General features: G+C 45.6%; 1 protein-coding gene across 2 annotated transcripts in view; it reads left to right on the top strand.

Annotated features, from left to right (window-relative positions):
* The window catches only part of LOC144508672 (14-3-3 protein beta/alpha-1-like), a 48,998-nt gene that overhangs the window by 24,801 nt on the left and 6,102 nt on the right, over positions 1–18,095 (top strand). For both annotated transcript variants that reach the window (XM_078236917.1, XM_078236916.1), the window contains exons 2-4: positions 3,969–4,270; positions 14,310–14,433; positions 16,511–16,674. In XM_078236917.1, the coding sequence (XP_078093043.1) occupies positions 3,977–4,270; positions 14,310–14,433; positions 16,511–16,674 (582 nt within the window). In that variant the 5' untranslated portion in view covers positions 3,969–3,976. The remainder of the gene's footprint in view (positions 1–3,968; positions 4,271–14,309; positions 14,434–16,510; positions 16,675–18,095) is intronic.

Here is an 18,095-nt window from a genome sequence, read left to right as displayed (position 1 = left end):
GAATCGAACCCAGGTCCCTGAAGCTGTGAAGCAGCAGTGCTAACCACTGTGCTACCGTGCCGCCCCAGGAATTTGATTCCTGGCTTAGGTCACTGTCTGAATGGAGTTGCACGTTCTCCCCGTCTCTGCGTGGGTTTCCTCCGAGTGCTCCGGTTTCCTCCCACAGTCCACAAAACGTGCTGGTTAGGTGCATTGGCCGTGCTAAATTCTCTCTGTACCAGAACAGGCGCTGGAGTGTGGCGACTCGAGGATTTTCACAGTAACTTCATTGCAGTGTTAATGTAAGCCTACTTGTGACTAATAAATAAACTTTACTCTCTCAGGAATGTAACCCCCCTCCAAACCGGTGGAACTTTAATTTGTTGGCTGCTTATTAAATATAAACTGTCCTGGGAATCTTTTGGCTTAGTATCTGCATAGTTGATTCAAAATCATTATAGCCAGAATTTAGAGGGACTTGAGTGGGAACACGCCCAACCTGAACTCGTGTGAAATCGCACCCTTGTGCGATATTTTGGTCAGTGGGTGGGTGTAAGAGTCAGATACATACCTGGAAACAACTAAAGCAATCAAGTCCATTAAACATACAATTGGCCTGAATTCTACGTGGCCCGTATGCTCTCGCCCTTGGCGCACATTCATGCCTTTTCACTATTCCTGATTCCAGGCAGGATAAAATGTCCAGGATGAAATGAAATAAAATGTTTGAGGGTTAAAGTGTCATGCAGCCACTGGCTTGACTCTGCATGATAGAGAAGGTTTTCAGTTTTTTTGATGCAGATCTCATTGGAGCAGTACTGCAGTTCCCTGAGGCAGCTGTCAGCTTTCAGAGAGCTGGTTGGAAACGCCCGCCTGCACTGTCACTTCTCTCAGCACCCGCCCTGCCCAGCAGCACTCAGCTTTTCAGAGCCTGTCTTTCTTGCTGACTGGTTGGTAATTGGGGTTGATTGTGGCCAGAAGCGCATTTTGTGCCCACTTCCGCCAAGTGCATGCACCCAACAGGCAAATAATTCAGGCCTATGTTTAGTTATCGCACCTCTGACAATGGATGGCAATGTTGCCAGTGTTTACTACTCATGAATATTTGCAGGATGTAATAAATCATTTAGTGCGTGAACTCTTGGCCGCTTTGACTCTTTGCCCTACAAATTTTACAAATACTAGGAGATTTCTTTATTCATTACAGCATTCTCTGTTACTTTCAATTCATCACGTTGCAGGATTTGGTTTCTAATTTTAACCATCTAAGCTTGCTTCTTTTAAACTGCACCTCCAAGTCCTTGCTCTGCACTTTAACCTACATGTGCTGCAGGTATTGAGGTTTCATTGAGCACAAACATCACCCCAATCCACTTCCTCAAGCTCTTCCTGTGTAATGTTGAAGTTGGTCTATTTCAAAGTTGTATGTCTGATTATTTCCTGCAGTGGCTGAATGGTGTGGGATTTAATGGTGTTCCATTCAATGTTATCTAAGGATGCTAGTACCTTGATTTCAAGTTAACGATTTGGGTCTGCCTTCCTTCAGCACCCACTATAAGCTCAAACAGAAAGTAACCCTGAACGATATCCACCAGCTCAATCATAGAATCCCTACAGTGCAGAACAAGGCCATTCAGCCCATCGAGCCTGCACCAACAACAATCCCATCCAAGCCCCAAAGCCCCACGTATTTACTCTGCTAGTCTCTAAGCAATTTAGCATGGCCAGTCGACCTAACCCACACATCTTTGGAGATGTGATACTGCGTGAATACTGGAGTACTCACAAACCAGCCCCACCCCTTAACTTAAAGAAAGAATGAAAGAGCTTGCATTTTTATATTGAACATATCATCTTTGTCCCATAGTACTTTACAACAGACAAGCTACATTTGAGAGTTAAGGTTACTGTTTTCGCAAATGGGATAGCCAACTTGTACAAAGCAAGATCCTGTGTAGCCTTAAGAGGAATCACCAGTTTTCTGGTGGAGTTGATCAAGGGCGAACAGTTGGCTGGTAGCCCAGGAGAATTGCCCTCAAGGAGTGTCATGGGATCGTCTGAACTTCCTGTTGCACACGTATCTCTTCATATGACCCAACAGAACTTTCATCGTGGCAGATTAAATACTTGCAGCTCCTTCATCCATTCATTTTCGCTTTTTAAAAACTTTCTTCCAGACCCTGCACTGTCTTCAGGTACACGTTACAGTTCATTCCGTTTACTGAGCGAGTATAAGCATATATGCACTCCAAACTCTCAAAACAGTCAGTCCTTTTGTTTTAAATTGGCAGGTGGAATTGGGCAAGATAATATTTCAGTTAGAGGGGGTGAGGGGGAGTAATGGAATTATGAAACTAGTGTTGCTCATCATTAGCCAGAGGCCATTTGACAGTCTTCTGGACTCTCTATTAGTTTACAGAATTAACAACAGGATCCCAAGCCTGAATCACCAGTCGTTGGCGGTCGGAGCCCCGCGGGGTCCCGTTGGCGGTCGGAGCCGTAACTGCACGTTTTTGTCTGTTTTCTGGAATTTTTTACTGTTGTATGATAACTGACCCTACTTCAAAATAGTTCTGACATTTGTCATCAGCCTTGCATTTATATCCAATACTTTTATTGATCTAGTACTTTATTTAGTGATTGTACACAGTCTGGGTTAATTGGTGCATTAAGCGAGCTGACCTGAAGCTTGAGTGATGATCTGTGTTCAGGGCGCTAATACAACACATGGAGATGACCTTTATTGAGCTGCAGCTGTTTGCTGTGTTCATGGTGGCATGGACATAACACTGATTAATGGCTAAACGTGTTATTAAAGCAGGACTATACCTACAAAAAGGAAACAGTCAATCAATCTACAAATATTGCAGATTGTGTGCTGTCCACGCTAGTCTCAGCAACTGACTCGCTTGTCAGCTTGGAAATAATGAACAGGAAATAATGTGTAATGTGATATTGTTAAGGTATAAAGTCTTAAAATCAGGGTTACTTCTTCACTTTCATTTAACCGTTCACTCCAATTCAGGGTCACGGGAAGTTGGAGACTATCCAAACAGACATTAGGCGCTAGGCAGGATACACCCAGAAAGGGATTCCACTCCAGTCTGTCACAGGGCTCTCACACGCGCGCACTCGCGTTCACACCAAATAAACTGAGGGACAATTTACCGTGGCCATTTCACCGAGGGGATTTATTTCACAGACTCGTCCAGCTGCCTGACCCTGTATAATTTTGCACGCACAATTTGCTCCACAAAAACAGCTCTAAGCTGGTCATAATGTTTCATATCAGCCTTTCACAACTTCATTTAATTTTCTCAAAATATCCTCCTATTCCATTCTCCCTCATGCTTTAACCTAGCTCTCCCTTTTCACTTCAACTGCTCCCTGTTGTAGTAAGTTCCACATTCTCACCACACTCTGGGTAACAGTGCTTCTCCTGACACCTTATTGGATTTATTCATTTCCACTGCATATTTATGTTCCTTAGTTCTATCTCCTCCACAAGTGGAAACATCTTCCCTATCAAACCCCTTCAGAATGTTGAAGTCTGGTGTTAGGTCACTTCTCAACCTTCTGTTTTCGACAACTAGAGAATAGGGATCAGCCCTTCAGCACTTTGAGCCAGTTCTGCCACTTTGTGAGATCAGGTTTGATCCGCGTGCCTTGAATCTGTGTCCCTTAATACCCTTGGCTGGCAAAACTCATATTGCTCTCAGATATAAAATTATTAATTGAGTTTATGTCTCCAGGATTTTTTTGTACAGAGATGTTTGCTAATTTCTTACCTAGCACTGATTTTACTGACAAGTGCCCCAACATATTCAACATTTCTAATTGTTGTGGTCTCTCAGTTCAAGTATCCTCCATATAAATGTGTTTCTTTACACCTTGTCCAGTCCCTTTATAGCTTTATTGTAATATGAAGACCAGAACTGTGCACAGTGCTCCGAACTGTAAATTAAAGATAATCTCTTGCGTTCATGCAGTCCTGAAGATGGAAACCACTGACCTGGTTGAGAGAGCGAAGCTCGCTGAGCAGTCGGAACGCTATGACGACATGGCAGCTGCAATGAAAGCCGTCACGGAGAAAGGCGATGAACTCTCAAACGAGGAACGAAACCTGCTGTCCGTGGCCTACAAGAACGTAGTTGGAGCCCGCCGGTCATCCTGGAGGGTTATCTCCAGCATAGAGCAGAAATCCGAGGGCAGTGATAAAAAGCAGGAAATGGCAAAAGCATACCGAGAGAAGATCGAGAAAGAGTTGCAGGACATCTGCAATGATGTGTTGGTAAGGTCACTGCTTTATGGGATTGATGGGAATTTAAGGGGGAGTTGGGTAAATACTTGAGGGGGGTGGGGAAATTTGTAGGGCAAGGAGTAAGAGTAGGAGAGTGGGACTGACATTCCCTTTAATTTTACTTTGTTATGCACAGCCTGTTTTTTGTACTGTGCAGTCCCTTTAAGGTTAAGAACTAGGAGCAGGAGTAGGCCATCTGGCCCCTCGAGCCTGCTCCGCCATTCAATAAGATCACGGCTGATCTTTTTGTGGACTCAGCTCCACTTACCCGCCCGCTCACCATAACCCTTAATTCCTTTACTGTTCAAAGATTTATCTATCCTTGCCTTAAAAACATTCAATGAAGTAGCCTCAACTGCTTCACTGGGCAGGGAATTCCACAGATTCACAACCCTTTGTGTGAAGAAGTTCCTTCTCAACTCGGTCCTAAATCTGCTTCCCCTTATTTTGAGGCTATGCCCCCTAGTTCTAGTTTCACCTTCCAGTGGAAACAACCTCCCTGCTTCTACCTTATCTATTCCCTTCATAATCTTATATGTTTCTATAAGATCTCCCCTCATTCTTCTGAATTCCAGTGAGTATAGCCCCAGTCTACTCAGTCTCTCCTCATAAGCCAACCCTCTCAACTCTGGAATCAACCTAGTGAATCTCCTCTGCACCCCCTCCGGTGCCAGGATATCCTTTCTCAAGTAAGGAGACCAAAACTGTACACAGTACTCCAGGTATGGCCTCACCAGCACCTTATACAGCTGCAACATAACCTCACTGTTTTTAAACTCAATCCCTCTAGCAATGAAGGACAAAATTCCATTTGCCGCCTTAATTACCTGCTGCACCTGCAAACCAACTCCTTGTAATTCATGCACAAGGACACCCAGGTCCTTCTGCACAGCAGCATGCTGCAATTTTTTACCATTTAAATAATAGTCCATTTTGCTGTTATTCCTACCAAAATGGATGACCTCACATTTACCAACATTGTACTCCATCTGCCAGACCCTCGCCCACTCACTTAGACTATCTATATCCCTTTGCAGACTTTCAGCGTCCTGTGCACACTTTGCTCTGCCACTCACCTTAGTGTCATCTGCGAACTTTGACACACTACACTTGGTCCCCAACTCCAAATCATCTACGTAAATCGGAAACAATTGCAGTCCCAACACTGATCCCTGAGGCACACCACTAGTCACTGATCGCCAACCAAACAAACGCCCATTTACCCCCACTCGTTGCTTTCTGTTAGTTAACCAATCCTCTATCCATGCTAATAGATTAGCGTAACACCGTGCACTTTTATCTTATGTAGCAGTCCTTGGTGCGGCACCTTGTCAAATGTCTTCTGGAAATCCAGATACGCCACATCCACAGGTTCCCCATTGTCCACTGCGCATGTAATGTTCTCAAAGAATTCCACCAAATTAGTCAAACATGACCTGCCCTTCATGAACCCATGCTGCGTCTTACCAATGGGACAATTTATATCCAGATGTCTCGCTATTTCTTCCTTGATAGATTCAAGCATTTTCCCTACTACAGAAGTTAAGCTAACCGGCCTATAGTTACCCGCCTTTTGTCTACCTCCTTTTTTAAACAGTGGTGTCACATTTGCTGTTTTCCAATTTGCAGGAACCACCCCAGAGTCCAGCGAATTTTGGTAAATTACCACTTGTGACTGATACACAGCCACGCTTCTTAAAGGAACCATTGTGTGTGTGTGTTGCTGAGGCACTCTTTGTTGCCTGCATGACCCATTCCTGATTGTTGCTTAGGCGCATACCAATGCAGTTTCGAGGGAACATTGGGATTTACCTGATAGCTCTTTCAAAGAGTTATTTCGGGCGTGATGGGTTCACTGACTCCCTTCAATGTTGCTGCAGTCCATAAATAATTATTATGATGAGATAGCTTAGCTCTTGTTTGGTATTCTATTGACTGCTCTTTGGAAGTGGAACAGTTGCGATCAGAATTCTGTAGAACATAGAACATAGAAAGCCACAGCACAAACAGGCCCTTCGGCCCACAAGTTGCGCTGATCATATCCCTACCTCTAGGCCTATCTATAGCCCTCAATCCCATTAAATCCCATGTACTCATCCAGAAGTCTCTTAAAAGACCCCAACGAGTTTGCCTCCACCACCACCGATGTCAGCCGATTCTACTCACCCACCACCCTCTGAGTGAAAAACTTACCCCTGACATCTCCTCTGTACCTACCCCCCAGCACCTTAAACCTGTGTCCTCTCGTAGCAACCATTTCAGCCCTTGGAAATAGCCTCTGAGAGTCTACCCTATCCAGACCTCTCAACATCTTGTAAACCTCTATCAGGTCACCTCTCATCCTTCGTCTCTCCAGGGAGAAGAGACCAAGCTCCCTCAACCTATCCTCATAAGGCATGCCCCCCAATCCAGGCAACATCCTTGTAAATCTCCTCTGCACCCTTTCAATGGCTTCAACATCTTTCCTGTAATGAGGTGACCAGAACTGCGCGCAGTACTCCAAGTGGGGTCTAACCAGGGTCCTATAAAGCTGCAGCATTATCTCCCGACTCCTAAACTCAATCCCTCGATTAATGAAGGCTAGTACGCCGTACGCCTTCTTGACCGCATCCTCCACCTGCGAGGCCGATTTAAGAGTCCTATGGACCCGGACCCCAAGGTCCTTCTGATCCTCTACACTGCTAAGAATGGTACCCTTCATATTATACTGCTACTTCATCCCATTGGATCTGCCAAAATGGATCACTACACACTTATCCGGGTTGAAGTCCATCTGCCACTTCTCCGCCCAGTCTTGCATTCTATCTATGTCTCGCTGCAACTTCTGACATCCCTCCAAACTATCCACAACACCACCTACCTTGGTGTCGTCAGCAAACTTACCAACCCATCCCTCCACTTCCTCATCCAGGTCATTTATGAAAATGACAAACAGCAAGGGTCCCAGAACAGATCCCTGGGGCACTCCACTGGTCACTGACCTCCATGCAGAGAAAGACCCCTCCACAGCCACTCTCTGCCTTCTGCAGGCAAGCCAGTTCTGGATCCACAAGGCAACAGCCCCTTGGATCCCATGCCCTCTCACTTTCTCAAGAAGTCTTGCATGGGGGACCTTATCAAACGCCTTGCTGAAGTCCATATAGACCACATCCACCGCTCTTCCTTCGTCAATGTGTTTGGTCACATTTTCAAAGAACTCAACCAGGCTCGTAAGGCACGACCTGCCCTTGACAAAGCCGTGCTGACTACTTTTGATCATACTAAACTTCTCTAGATGATCATAAATCCTGTCTCTCAGGATCCTCTCCATCAACTTACCAACCACTGAGGTTAGACTCACCGGTCGGTAATTTCCCGGGCTGTCCCTGTTCCCTTTCTTGAATATAGGGACCACATCTGCAATCCTCCAATCCTCCGGAACCTCTCCCGTCTCCATCGACGATGCAAAGATCATCGCCAAAGGCTCCGCAATCTCCTCCCTCGCCTCCCACAGTAACCTGGGGTACATCCCATCCGGTCCCGGCGACTTACCAACCTTGATGCCATTCAATAGTTCCAACACATCCTCTTTCTTTATGTCCACATGCTCGATCCTTTCTGTCCACCGCAAACCAGCAGTACAACCACCCAGATCCCTTTCCACCGTGAATACCGAGGTAAAGTATTCATTAAGCACCTCCGCCATTTCTAACGGTTCCGCACAAACTTTTCCCCCTTCACCTTTTAAGGGTCCTATGCCTTCACATCTCATCCTTTTACTCTTGACATATTTGTAGAAAGCCTTGGGATTCTCCTTAATCTTACCCGCCAAGGTCTTCTCATGACCCCTTCTCGCTCTCCTAATTTCCTATATTCCAGGTGTGGATTTTCTCATTTTCCAATTGTGCTGAAAATCAAATCAAATTGATGCACGCTCAGTTGTAGTAAACTGTGGGAGTTGTTAACTAGTTACATATTATTCAGCTATTTCGCCGTGCTGGTTTGGAATTAGCCTTCCAGTTGGGGTAGTTTGGGATTTGATTCAGCCTCTTGGGTCCAGTTGTATTGTGTAAAATTTCATCTTTAGCCCTCTGGCTTTGTGTTGGAACCTGGCTTTTCCATTAGTGTAAGATAGAATTGGAACAATTATATAATTTTCATTCTATATTTTTTCAGTTGCTAGATGATGCTCCGACCCCATTACACTGAACAGTAAGAATGGGAGTGCAGAGTGTACCCTCATCAGCCAAATTGCAACAGTCTGTCATTCTGAAGTCAAGTTAAAGTTTATTTATTAGTATCACAAGTAGGCTTACATTAACACTGCAATGAAGTTACTGTGAAAATCCCCTAGTTGCCACACTCTGGCACCTGTTCGGGTACACTGAGGGAGAATTTAGCGTGGCCAATGCACCTAACCAGCATGTCTTTCGGAGTGTGGGAGGAAACCCACGCAGACACGGGGAGAACTGGTGCAGACTCCACCCAAACAGTGACCCATGCCAGGAATTGAACCCGGGTCTCTGGTGCTGTGAGGCAGCAGTGCTAACCGTTGTGAGGCATCAGTGGTAACCACTCTGCCACCCCTACCTGGAGTAGTTGCAGTATTTAAGAAAATGCCAGAGGTTGGAGTGCATACAACAGTTGTTATGACCGTACAACAATCTTTCACCTCAGGCCTCACAAGATTCTCATCACCGTGCATTTCCCCATGCGAGTTATGCGAAGTAGATTGCATCCACAGATATCCTACTTAGTTCGTAACTGGACATTATCCAAAGTAAAATGACATACCGTCTGTTTAAAACTCTGAATATATACATTAATTGAGAGATATTGCAATTAGCATTATCAGCAGTCCTGTGTGCTGATGAGCTCAAACCTTGGTTGTTGTCACTATATGTAGACACGAAGAGAAAGTAGCTCTTTGTTTTTGCAGTTTTATTTCGGTCAGGATATTAATGTGCCCTCCTTTTTATCCATGTTCACACCGATCAGATTGGTTTTCACGATGAATGCAGAGTATTTTATTGATGTGCCCGTGAAGATGCATCATCTTCATGAGCACATAAATAAAATACTCTGCATTAATTGTGAAAGTGGAAGTCGCAGGAAGTCCTAGCAGTTGGTTGGTTCGCGTAGGAAAAGGACCTTGGGGACCTCATTAACAGAATAGGGTATAGTGAAACTACTGAGGAAGAGTGGTCTCCACTTAGCATCTAAGAATTCCAGTTAGGGGTCGTTCTACTCATTCACTGGTAACTGTCTAGTCTCCTTGGCTTTCCATTGACAAGGAGAACTACAAGAAGAACTTTCCGTATTTTCTACAAGTCTTGATTGCCCATCGCCTCTCAATCCCACCCTATCTCCAACTCTGCCATCCTTACACCACCAAGATCTCTGGCCCCTGTAAATCCCCAATTTCCTTTGTTCCATCATTGGCAGCTGTGCCTTCAATACCTAGGTCCCAACCACTAGATGTTCCTCCCAAACCCCTCTGTCTCTATACCTTTCCTCCCCTTTAAGGTGCTTCTTAAAACATATCTCTTTGATCGAGACTTTTGTCACCCATCCTAATAGCCTCTAATGTAGGCCGGTGTCACATGCTCCTATGAAGCACCTTGGGATATTTTTATTATGTTAAGGACACTCTACAAGTTTTTGTAGTTGTTGTTTAAAGAATCGGGACGCCTTGGTGCACAGGAGACAATTTAAGTTTGTGGATGATATGAAACTTGTAAACTGTGAGAGGGACAGTGTTGAACTTCAGAGGGACATAGAAAAGTTGGTGGAATGGGCAGATAGGTGGCAGATAAAGTTCAGTACAGGGAAGTATGAAGAAGTGATAGAAAGAAAATGGAGAGACAATTAAAATAAGGGGTACAATTCTTAAGGGGATGCAGGAGCAGAGGGAGCTGGGTGTATAGGTGCATTGACCATTGATGAGAGGACAGGTGGAGAGAGTAGTAAATATATGGTGTGCTGGTCTTTATTAATAGGGGCACAGAGTACAAGAGCAAGGAGGTTATGCTGAACTTATACAAGACACAAGTTAGACCTCAGCTGGAATATTGTGCACAGTTCTGGGTGCCACACTATAGGAAGGATGTGAAAGCATTTGAGAGAGTGCAGAAGAGGTTTACAAGAATGGTTCCAGGGATGAGAAACTTCAGTCTTGAGGATAGATTGGAGAGGTTGGGACTGTTCTCCTTGGAGAGAAGAAAGCTAAGAGGAGATTTGATAGAGATGTTCAAAATCATGAGGGGGCTGGACAGAGTAGACAGGGAGAAACTGTTCCTGCTGGTAAAAGGATCAAGAACGAGAGGACACAATTTCAGAGTGATTCGCAAAGGAAGCAAATGTGATGTGAAGACAAACATTTGCACGCAGCGAGTGTCTGAGTCTGGAATGCACAGCCTGGAGATGTGTTGGAAGCGGTTCAAACAAGGCATTCAAGACGGCATTTGATGATTATTTTATCTATGTGGAAGTGTATGGGGGAAAAGTCAGAATGGGGACTTTAAGACAATAATGAGGGCACTTAGTCATAGTGCTTATTTGGAGAGCTGGTACAAGCACAATGGGCAGAATGGCCACCTTCTATGCTTCTGCACCTGAGATTGTTTTTCCAGTAGATCTCTTTGGCAGCAGGTTTGAGTCTTCCTCCTTCTCAGTTGGTGTCACTTTGGTATTGCTGCTTTATCAGATGAATACGAGATGTCTATTTTGCAAAAAAAGTCCACAAGTAACAGTCAAAGATTGCATTTCTGCAGTTATCTTTACAACCTCCCAAGGTCCCAAAGCAATTGATAGCCAATAAAGTACTGTTGTACTGTAGAAAACGCAGCAGCCAATTTGCACACAGCAAGATCCCACAGACGGCAATGAAAGAAAGTTACAAACGGAAACTACCTTCAGTTTTTAATTCTCCCATGGGATATGGGCATCACTGTCTGGGCCAGCATTTGTTGCCCAACCCTAATTGCCCTTGAATTGAGTGGCTTGCTCAGCCATTTCAGAGGGCAGTTAAGAGTCAACCATATTGCTGTGGGTCTAGCGATCAGACTGAGTAAAGATGGCGGATTGTCTTCCCTAAAGGGCATTACTGAACCAGATGGGCTTTTACAACAATCGATAATTTTATGGTCACTATTACTGAGACTAGCTCTCAATTCCAGTTTCAATAGCCAAAGTTAAATTCCACTAGTTGCCAGGGTGCAGTTTGAACTCATGTCCCCAGAGCTTGATTTCCAAATGCCAATATTCAGGGATCAATAAAGACCTGCTCTCTATTTTTTATTTATGGGATGTGGGCATCACTTGCCGAATCGCCTTTGAGAAGATGGTGGTAAGCCACCTTCTTGAATCGCTGCTGTCCATATGCTGTAGGTACACACACACTGCTGTTAGGGAGCTAATTCCAGGTATTTGACCCAGCGACAGTGCAGCAACGGCGATTATAGTTCCAGGTCAGGGTGACATGCGGCTTGGAATGGAAACTGCAGATGGTGGAGTTTCCCTAAATCTGCTACCCTTGTCCTTCGAGGTGATAGAGGTTCCGAGTTTGGAACATGCTGTTTGAAGAAGCCTTGAGTTGCTGCAGCGTACCATGTAGATAGTGCACACAGCTGCATTTGTAGTGGTGGGAGTGAATATGGATGAGGTACTGATCTGGATAGTGTCCAGCTTCTTGAGTGTTGATAGAGCTGCACTCACCCAGGCAAACGTGTTATGTCCTTGCGTCTGTCTGACTGCATTCTTTCCACAGTGGTGGTTATGTAGGATTGTTTTTATAGGAGTATAGTTAAAAAGAGTTTTGATGATTTGCATGGCTTTTTCATTCAAAGTTTACTGATCCCTATTGTAAATGTGTATCAGATAAAGTGACAACGTCTTGCTGATCATACATTCTATTCAGTTTCATTCGAAATGCAATTTACAGACAGGAAGAGGGAATAATAAGGGGCAAATCACTGGATTGTGATCATTGTTGCCCTAAAGCCTGAAATGGCAGTTATGCACCCACAAAAATGGCATTGTCTCCCTGCACAGCTAAGCGAATAAATTAACATTGAGTTTAATTCATTTGAATGTAAAATCAATGATTGAAAGATTGCCTAATTTGATTACCCGCTTTAAAACTGTAATACAATAATACTAGCATGTAGCTTTCCGAACTACTAAACGTGAATTCTTACCTCGGAGGTTGGAAATTCCATTTCCCAGTGGGCCTCGGGTCTCTGAGCATGTGTTGACCAAGAAGTGCCCACACGCGCAAAGTGTTTCTTCCATTCTTTAGCCCGAGAGCTGGCCCTGTGTGCCTGCGCAGAACAGAGGAGTCAAACAGCATGCAAAGCAGGTCAGGTTACCTAGAACTGGAGCGCCATTCCAGAGGAGAAGTCCCAGGGATCAGGATATGTGGAGGAGGACAGGGAGAGGTCTGGAAAGAAAGTCCCAGGCAGGGATAAAGAAGCAGAGAAATATGCTCCCATTTGAAGGTCTAATACAGATAGGAAATATACAGTAAATGGCAGAACCCTTATGAGTATTGATAGGCAAAGGAATCTGGGTGTACAGGTACACAGGTCACTGAAAGTGGCAATGCAGGTGGAGAAGGTAGTCAAGAAGGCATACGGCATGCTTGCCTTCATCGGCTGGGGCATTGAGTTTAAAAATTGACAAGTCATGTTGCAGCTTTATAGAACCTTAGTTAGGCCGCACTTGGAATATAGTGTTCAATTCTGGTCGCCTGGTGTAATAAAGTTAATTTTAATAAATACTTTATTTGTCTGTCTAAAAACTCCTGTGAATTTGTTCAGTAATCTCCCCCCCCCCCCCCCCCCCCCCAAACCAATCCGAGGAAAAGGTTTCTCTCTGTCCAAAGATGGTTAGGTGGATTGGCCAGGCTAAATTGCCCTTAAGTGTCCCAAGATGTGCAGATTAGGGGATTAGCAGAGTAAATGCGTGGGGTTATGGAGATCGGGTCTGGGTGGGATGCCCTGTTGGAGAGTCGGTGCATGAATGGCCTCCTTCTGCACTGTAGGGATTCTATGCAGCCAATCAGATACTTTATCATCATAAACATCTCAATTAGATCAGCCCTTGCTCAAGAATACAAGTCCAGTCTATGCAACTTGTCCTCAATTTAACCTTTTTGATCCCAGTATCATTCTGGTGTCATGGTAACTGGAGATAGACAATTAATGCAGTGTTATCCATACCCTCGAGCAGTTGTTTTTTTTTATACTTTTCCAATTCAATCAAATCAAGTCCAATTCAGAGTCTCAACAAGTTGAGACATTTCCGATCCAAGCTGACAAGACAGGGCCTTCACACCTGTCTTGGGCCTGATCTACATGAGCCAAGCTGATTGGAGGAGGGGGAGGATTCCTCCTCCAAGGCTTGATCTCATTTGCATCTTAGCCAAAAGGCCGAGATGCCGCTTTTAAAAATTGCTTCATATGAATATGAAGCTTAAATGTAACCTAATGACCTCAACCAAGTGCAGCATCCTATCCATACTACACTTGATCTTAGCCCAAAAGGCCGAGAAGCGATTTAGAATCATAGAATCTCTCCAGTACAGAAGGAGGCCCTTCGGCCCATTGAGTCTGTACCGACCACAATCCCACCCAGGCTCTATCCCCATAACCCCATGCAGTTACCCTAGCTAGTCCCCCTGACACTAGGGGCAATTCAGCATGGCCCAATCACTTAACCCGCACATCTTTGGAGTGTGGAAGGAAACCGGAGCACCCGGAGGAAACCCACGGAGACACGGAGAACGTGCAAACTCCACATAGACAGTAACCTGAGGCCAGAATTGAACCTGGGTCCCTGGTGCTGTGAGGCAGCAGTGCTAACCAGTGTGCCACCGTGTCGCCCCTTGTATATGTATATTGTATACAAGAAATAAACAAGCGTATCATTCAATTTTTATCAAAATTGTTTAATTTTTATTGCATTAATGCCCTGTTACTTTTAGTCTAAATAACAACGTGTGATGTTTTATGCAGTATCTTATGTCTTTGTTCACTGCTTTCTCACTCAGAATCTTCTGGATAAGTACCTAATTGCCACAACAACCCAGGCTACTAGCAAGGTCTTCTATCTGAAAATGAAGGGAGATTACTACAGGTACCTCTCTGAGGTTGCAAATGGGGACAAAAAGAAAGGTATGTTTGGAGATCTGATCACTGTGTCAACTGTAACCAAAACATCATTGAAGTTTGTGATTTCCCCAACAGAATCCTCGCCCACCCCACCCCTGTAAATCAAACAAATAATTTCACTGGGTCACCCATCTGTGGATCACCCACAGGATTACAACTATTTCTGATGGAACTGACAGAATAACTCTAAGGATGCATGAAAAACTTGATGTTTGTGTTTTTGGGGAGAATCATAGTTGTTACTGGTAATGTTAGGAGTTTATGTGCTGGTGAGGAGACATTTCTTCACCCAAAGTGTGGTGAGCCTGAAGTAGTTGATGCCAAAACATTGAATGTATTCAAGAGGCGGCTGGATATAGGGGCGAATGGGATCAAAGGTTATGGGGAAAAAGCAGGATTAGGCTATTGAGTTGGATGATTAGCCATGATGGTGATGGATGGCGGAGCAGGCTCGAAGGGCCGAATGGCCTCCTCCTGCTCCTACCTTCTATGTTCCATTTTGTTATTGTCAATTCTCCCTTTGCATATTTTGTAAATTTACATATGAATTACTTTCTGTAACTGAAGCTGTTGGTATTTCCTGTCAGCATTTGATGATTTTAAAAGTTTTTCTTCAGTACCTGCAACAAACACAGTCACAGACACAAAGGGGGCTTGTCCAACTTTAAACTGAGCTGGGGCAACATTGGCAGGGCCCAGATAAATGGTTTTTCTGAAAGATATCTTTTATTGACAATCAAGTATGTTTGTAGCTCCCACCAGTTCTTGGAAGTATGAAATTCTACTCACTATTTGAATAACAACAGCCTATATTTATGTAGTCAAAAGTCCCAAATTGCTTGATGATTGTATTATCAATGAAAGAAGTCGCTGCTGCAGAAGAGTAGTTGAGGGTGATTAGTGTAGAAGTGGACGGTGGAATCTTTTGTTCTCAGATGGTGTCTTGTTCACTGGCTGAAAAGTGATGAGATGCCTGCGTTGACTCTGTCGGGCAGTTAAGTGGGCATTGGTGGCCCTTCCTGCTGTCTGAGGAGCCCAGAAAACATCACACTCGCCAAGAGCTGCCAGCCAGCTGCATTCGGGTTTGAAGTTTATTTATTAGTGTCACCAAGTAGGCTTACATTAACACTGCAAAGAAGTTACTGTGAAAATCCCCTAGTCGCCACAGTCTGGCGCCTGTTCGGGTACACTGAGGGAGCACAGCCAATGCACCCTAACCAGCACGTCTTTTGGGCTGTGGGAGGAAACCGGAGCACCCGGAGGAAACCCACGCAGACACGGGGAGAACGTGCAGACTCCGCCTCAGACAGTGACCCAAGCTGGGAATCGACCCGGGTCCCTGGCGCTGAGAGACAGCAGTGCTAACCACTGTGCCACCGTACCGTGCATTCAACAGCGTCATGAAGAGGCCACTACTGGAACAGCAACCCCACCCCAGGGTCCAGGATGATGGAGCCACCCCAGAGAAATATAAGTACAGTCTCAGGGGTTGACGGGGGGAGGGTCTCACAGGGTTTGGGAAAGGGGGCCAATTGGGGTTGGCAGCAAAGCCATGACTTCAGTGATGTTGAGATCTATGCAGATTGAGGGATTCCCATCCCCCCACCCCTGCCTCGCACAGCTGATATGCAGTCCATAGAGTTTTACCAGTTGTGTGGGCTGCATGTCCTCGCCTGAAGCTGGGAGGATTACAGTGGAGGCAGGCAGAGTAGTTGCTAATTGGCCACTTAAGGGACTCTTAAGTGGATGTGGGGCAGGAAGGCCTTCCTGCCCACAGCTTCCTTCCAGTGGTATCAGCCCTGATGCCAACCCATCCAATTTTCAGGCCAACCTGCCTCCTTTGTGGGCCGAAGATTCTAGCCAGGGGAGTTGGACTAACACGTGAGGGAGAAAGGTTGATGGTATGAGCAAGTAGCATGTGAATCATGAACAGCAGCGTAGACCAGTTGGGTGAATGGCCTGTTTCGGTAAGTTCAATGTTGTAATGATGGATTCCCATATGTGGGCAGTAATTTCCAGCTCCTGATTTGCGTGCACAAGTGCCAACTCCCAGCAACAACCCCTCTCCTTCTTTTCAAAGCGACGGTGGAAAACTCGCAGCAGGCCTATCAGGAGGCTTTCAACATCAGTAAGGAGGAAATGCCACCAACACATCCCATCCGCCTTGGCCTGGCTCTCAACTTCTCCGTGTTTTTCTACGAGATCCAGAACTCTCCTGAACAGGCTTGCGAGCTGGCAAAGTCCGTAAGTAAAAACAAAGGAGGTACTCGGTGTGGCTGGGAATGTGTAGTGGTGCCAAGATCGTAACCCTGCCTCCCGCTCGCATCATGTCCCCTTCTCCCAGTTAGTGCTTAGGTAGATGATCTCGCAGGCAAACACAGCCATTTTATACACAGCAGGATCCCGCAGCAGCAACAAGTTAAGCGGCCAGTTGAGCTGTTTTAAGGCACGTTTTGAATCTGGGGAGAATGCTAACAGAATGCCAGAGAAGCTCTCTGCTCCTCATGTAGTGATATGGAATCTTCACATTTCTATTCACGGGAGTTCTGAAAATGCAGCAGTACTGGTGTCAGCCTAGACTGCGCTCAATTCCGGAGTGGGCTTTGAACCCAAAGGCTGCGAGACAAACATGGTATCAACTGAATCAAGCTGGTGCGTGCGGTTTCAGTTACAGGAATATCGCAGGCTGTATGTTTGTGACTCTGTTTCCACATTGGTTACAAAGTTCGGGACAAGTGAACAAGGCTGAACCAAAGGGAGCTGTGATAAACTTGTCGTTTCATCTCTGCCCACAGGAACCTAGAGATGGCCCTGTCCAAGTCACATTCTAAAACTGTGGCACTGACTGGCAGCATCTGACAAAGAGAAAGCCCCTAGACAAGTGCCCTCACTCTTACTGGCTCGCTGTACGCAGGAGACGGGAGGGGGACAGGAGAGGGCTGGATTTCCCCGGAAATTGGCAAAGGCCGATAGAAGGCGGGGAAAGTGGCGTGGGAGCTCTATAGTCCCACACTTAGAAAGGAGAGCAGCAAGAGCTGGGTCCCATGATATATCACTGGAGGGGAGGCCTCTGATTCACCCATGCAGCCAGCTACAAGTCTCTGAGTCTGTCCTCACACCAAGCTGGATGGTTTTTCTGATGGGGGTGGGGGTTGGGGGGGGGTGGTGTGATTCGGGCACGGGGGCCTGATGATGATAGATGTTGGAACGTTGAGAAAGATAACCTCACTGACATGAGGGGCCAATCACATCACCTGTTCACGTAAAACACGATTGGCTGTTCCTGGGAGATTTTCCGCTCCCATCCCAAACCCGACCAAGAGCAGAAAATCCTGAGCCGCTCGGGCACGGAGAATCCCGACCAGATGTTCCACCTCAAAGCCCTGGAAAGCGGTTGATCAGCTATGAAAATATCATCCAGCTTGCCGGCACTTCAAAGAAAGCACTGCAGAGAATCATAGAAACCCTACAGCGCAGAAAGAGGACATTCGGCCCATCGAGTCTGCACCGACCACAATCCCACCCAGGCCCTACTCCCATATCCCTACACATTTACCCGCTAATCCCCCTAACCCACGCATCTCAGGACACCAAGGGGCAATTTTAGCATGGCCAATCAACCTAACCCGCACATCTTTGGACTGTAATTCCTGAAGCCACTCCCT

This window comes from Mustelus asterias, chromosome 20 (assembly GCF_964213995.1).
Source record: "Mustelus asterias chromosome 20, sMusAst1.hap1.1, whole genome shotgun sequence".
In the NCBI taxonomy this organism is placed as follows: Eukaryota; Metazoa; Chordata; class Chondrichthyes; order Carcharhiniformes; family Triakidae; genus Mustelus; species Mustelus asterias.
This window is presented reverse-complemented; position numbering and strand designations above follow the sequence as displayed.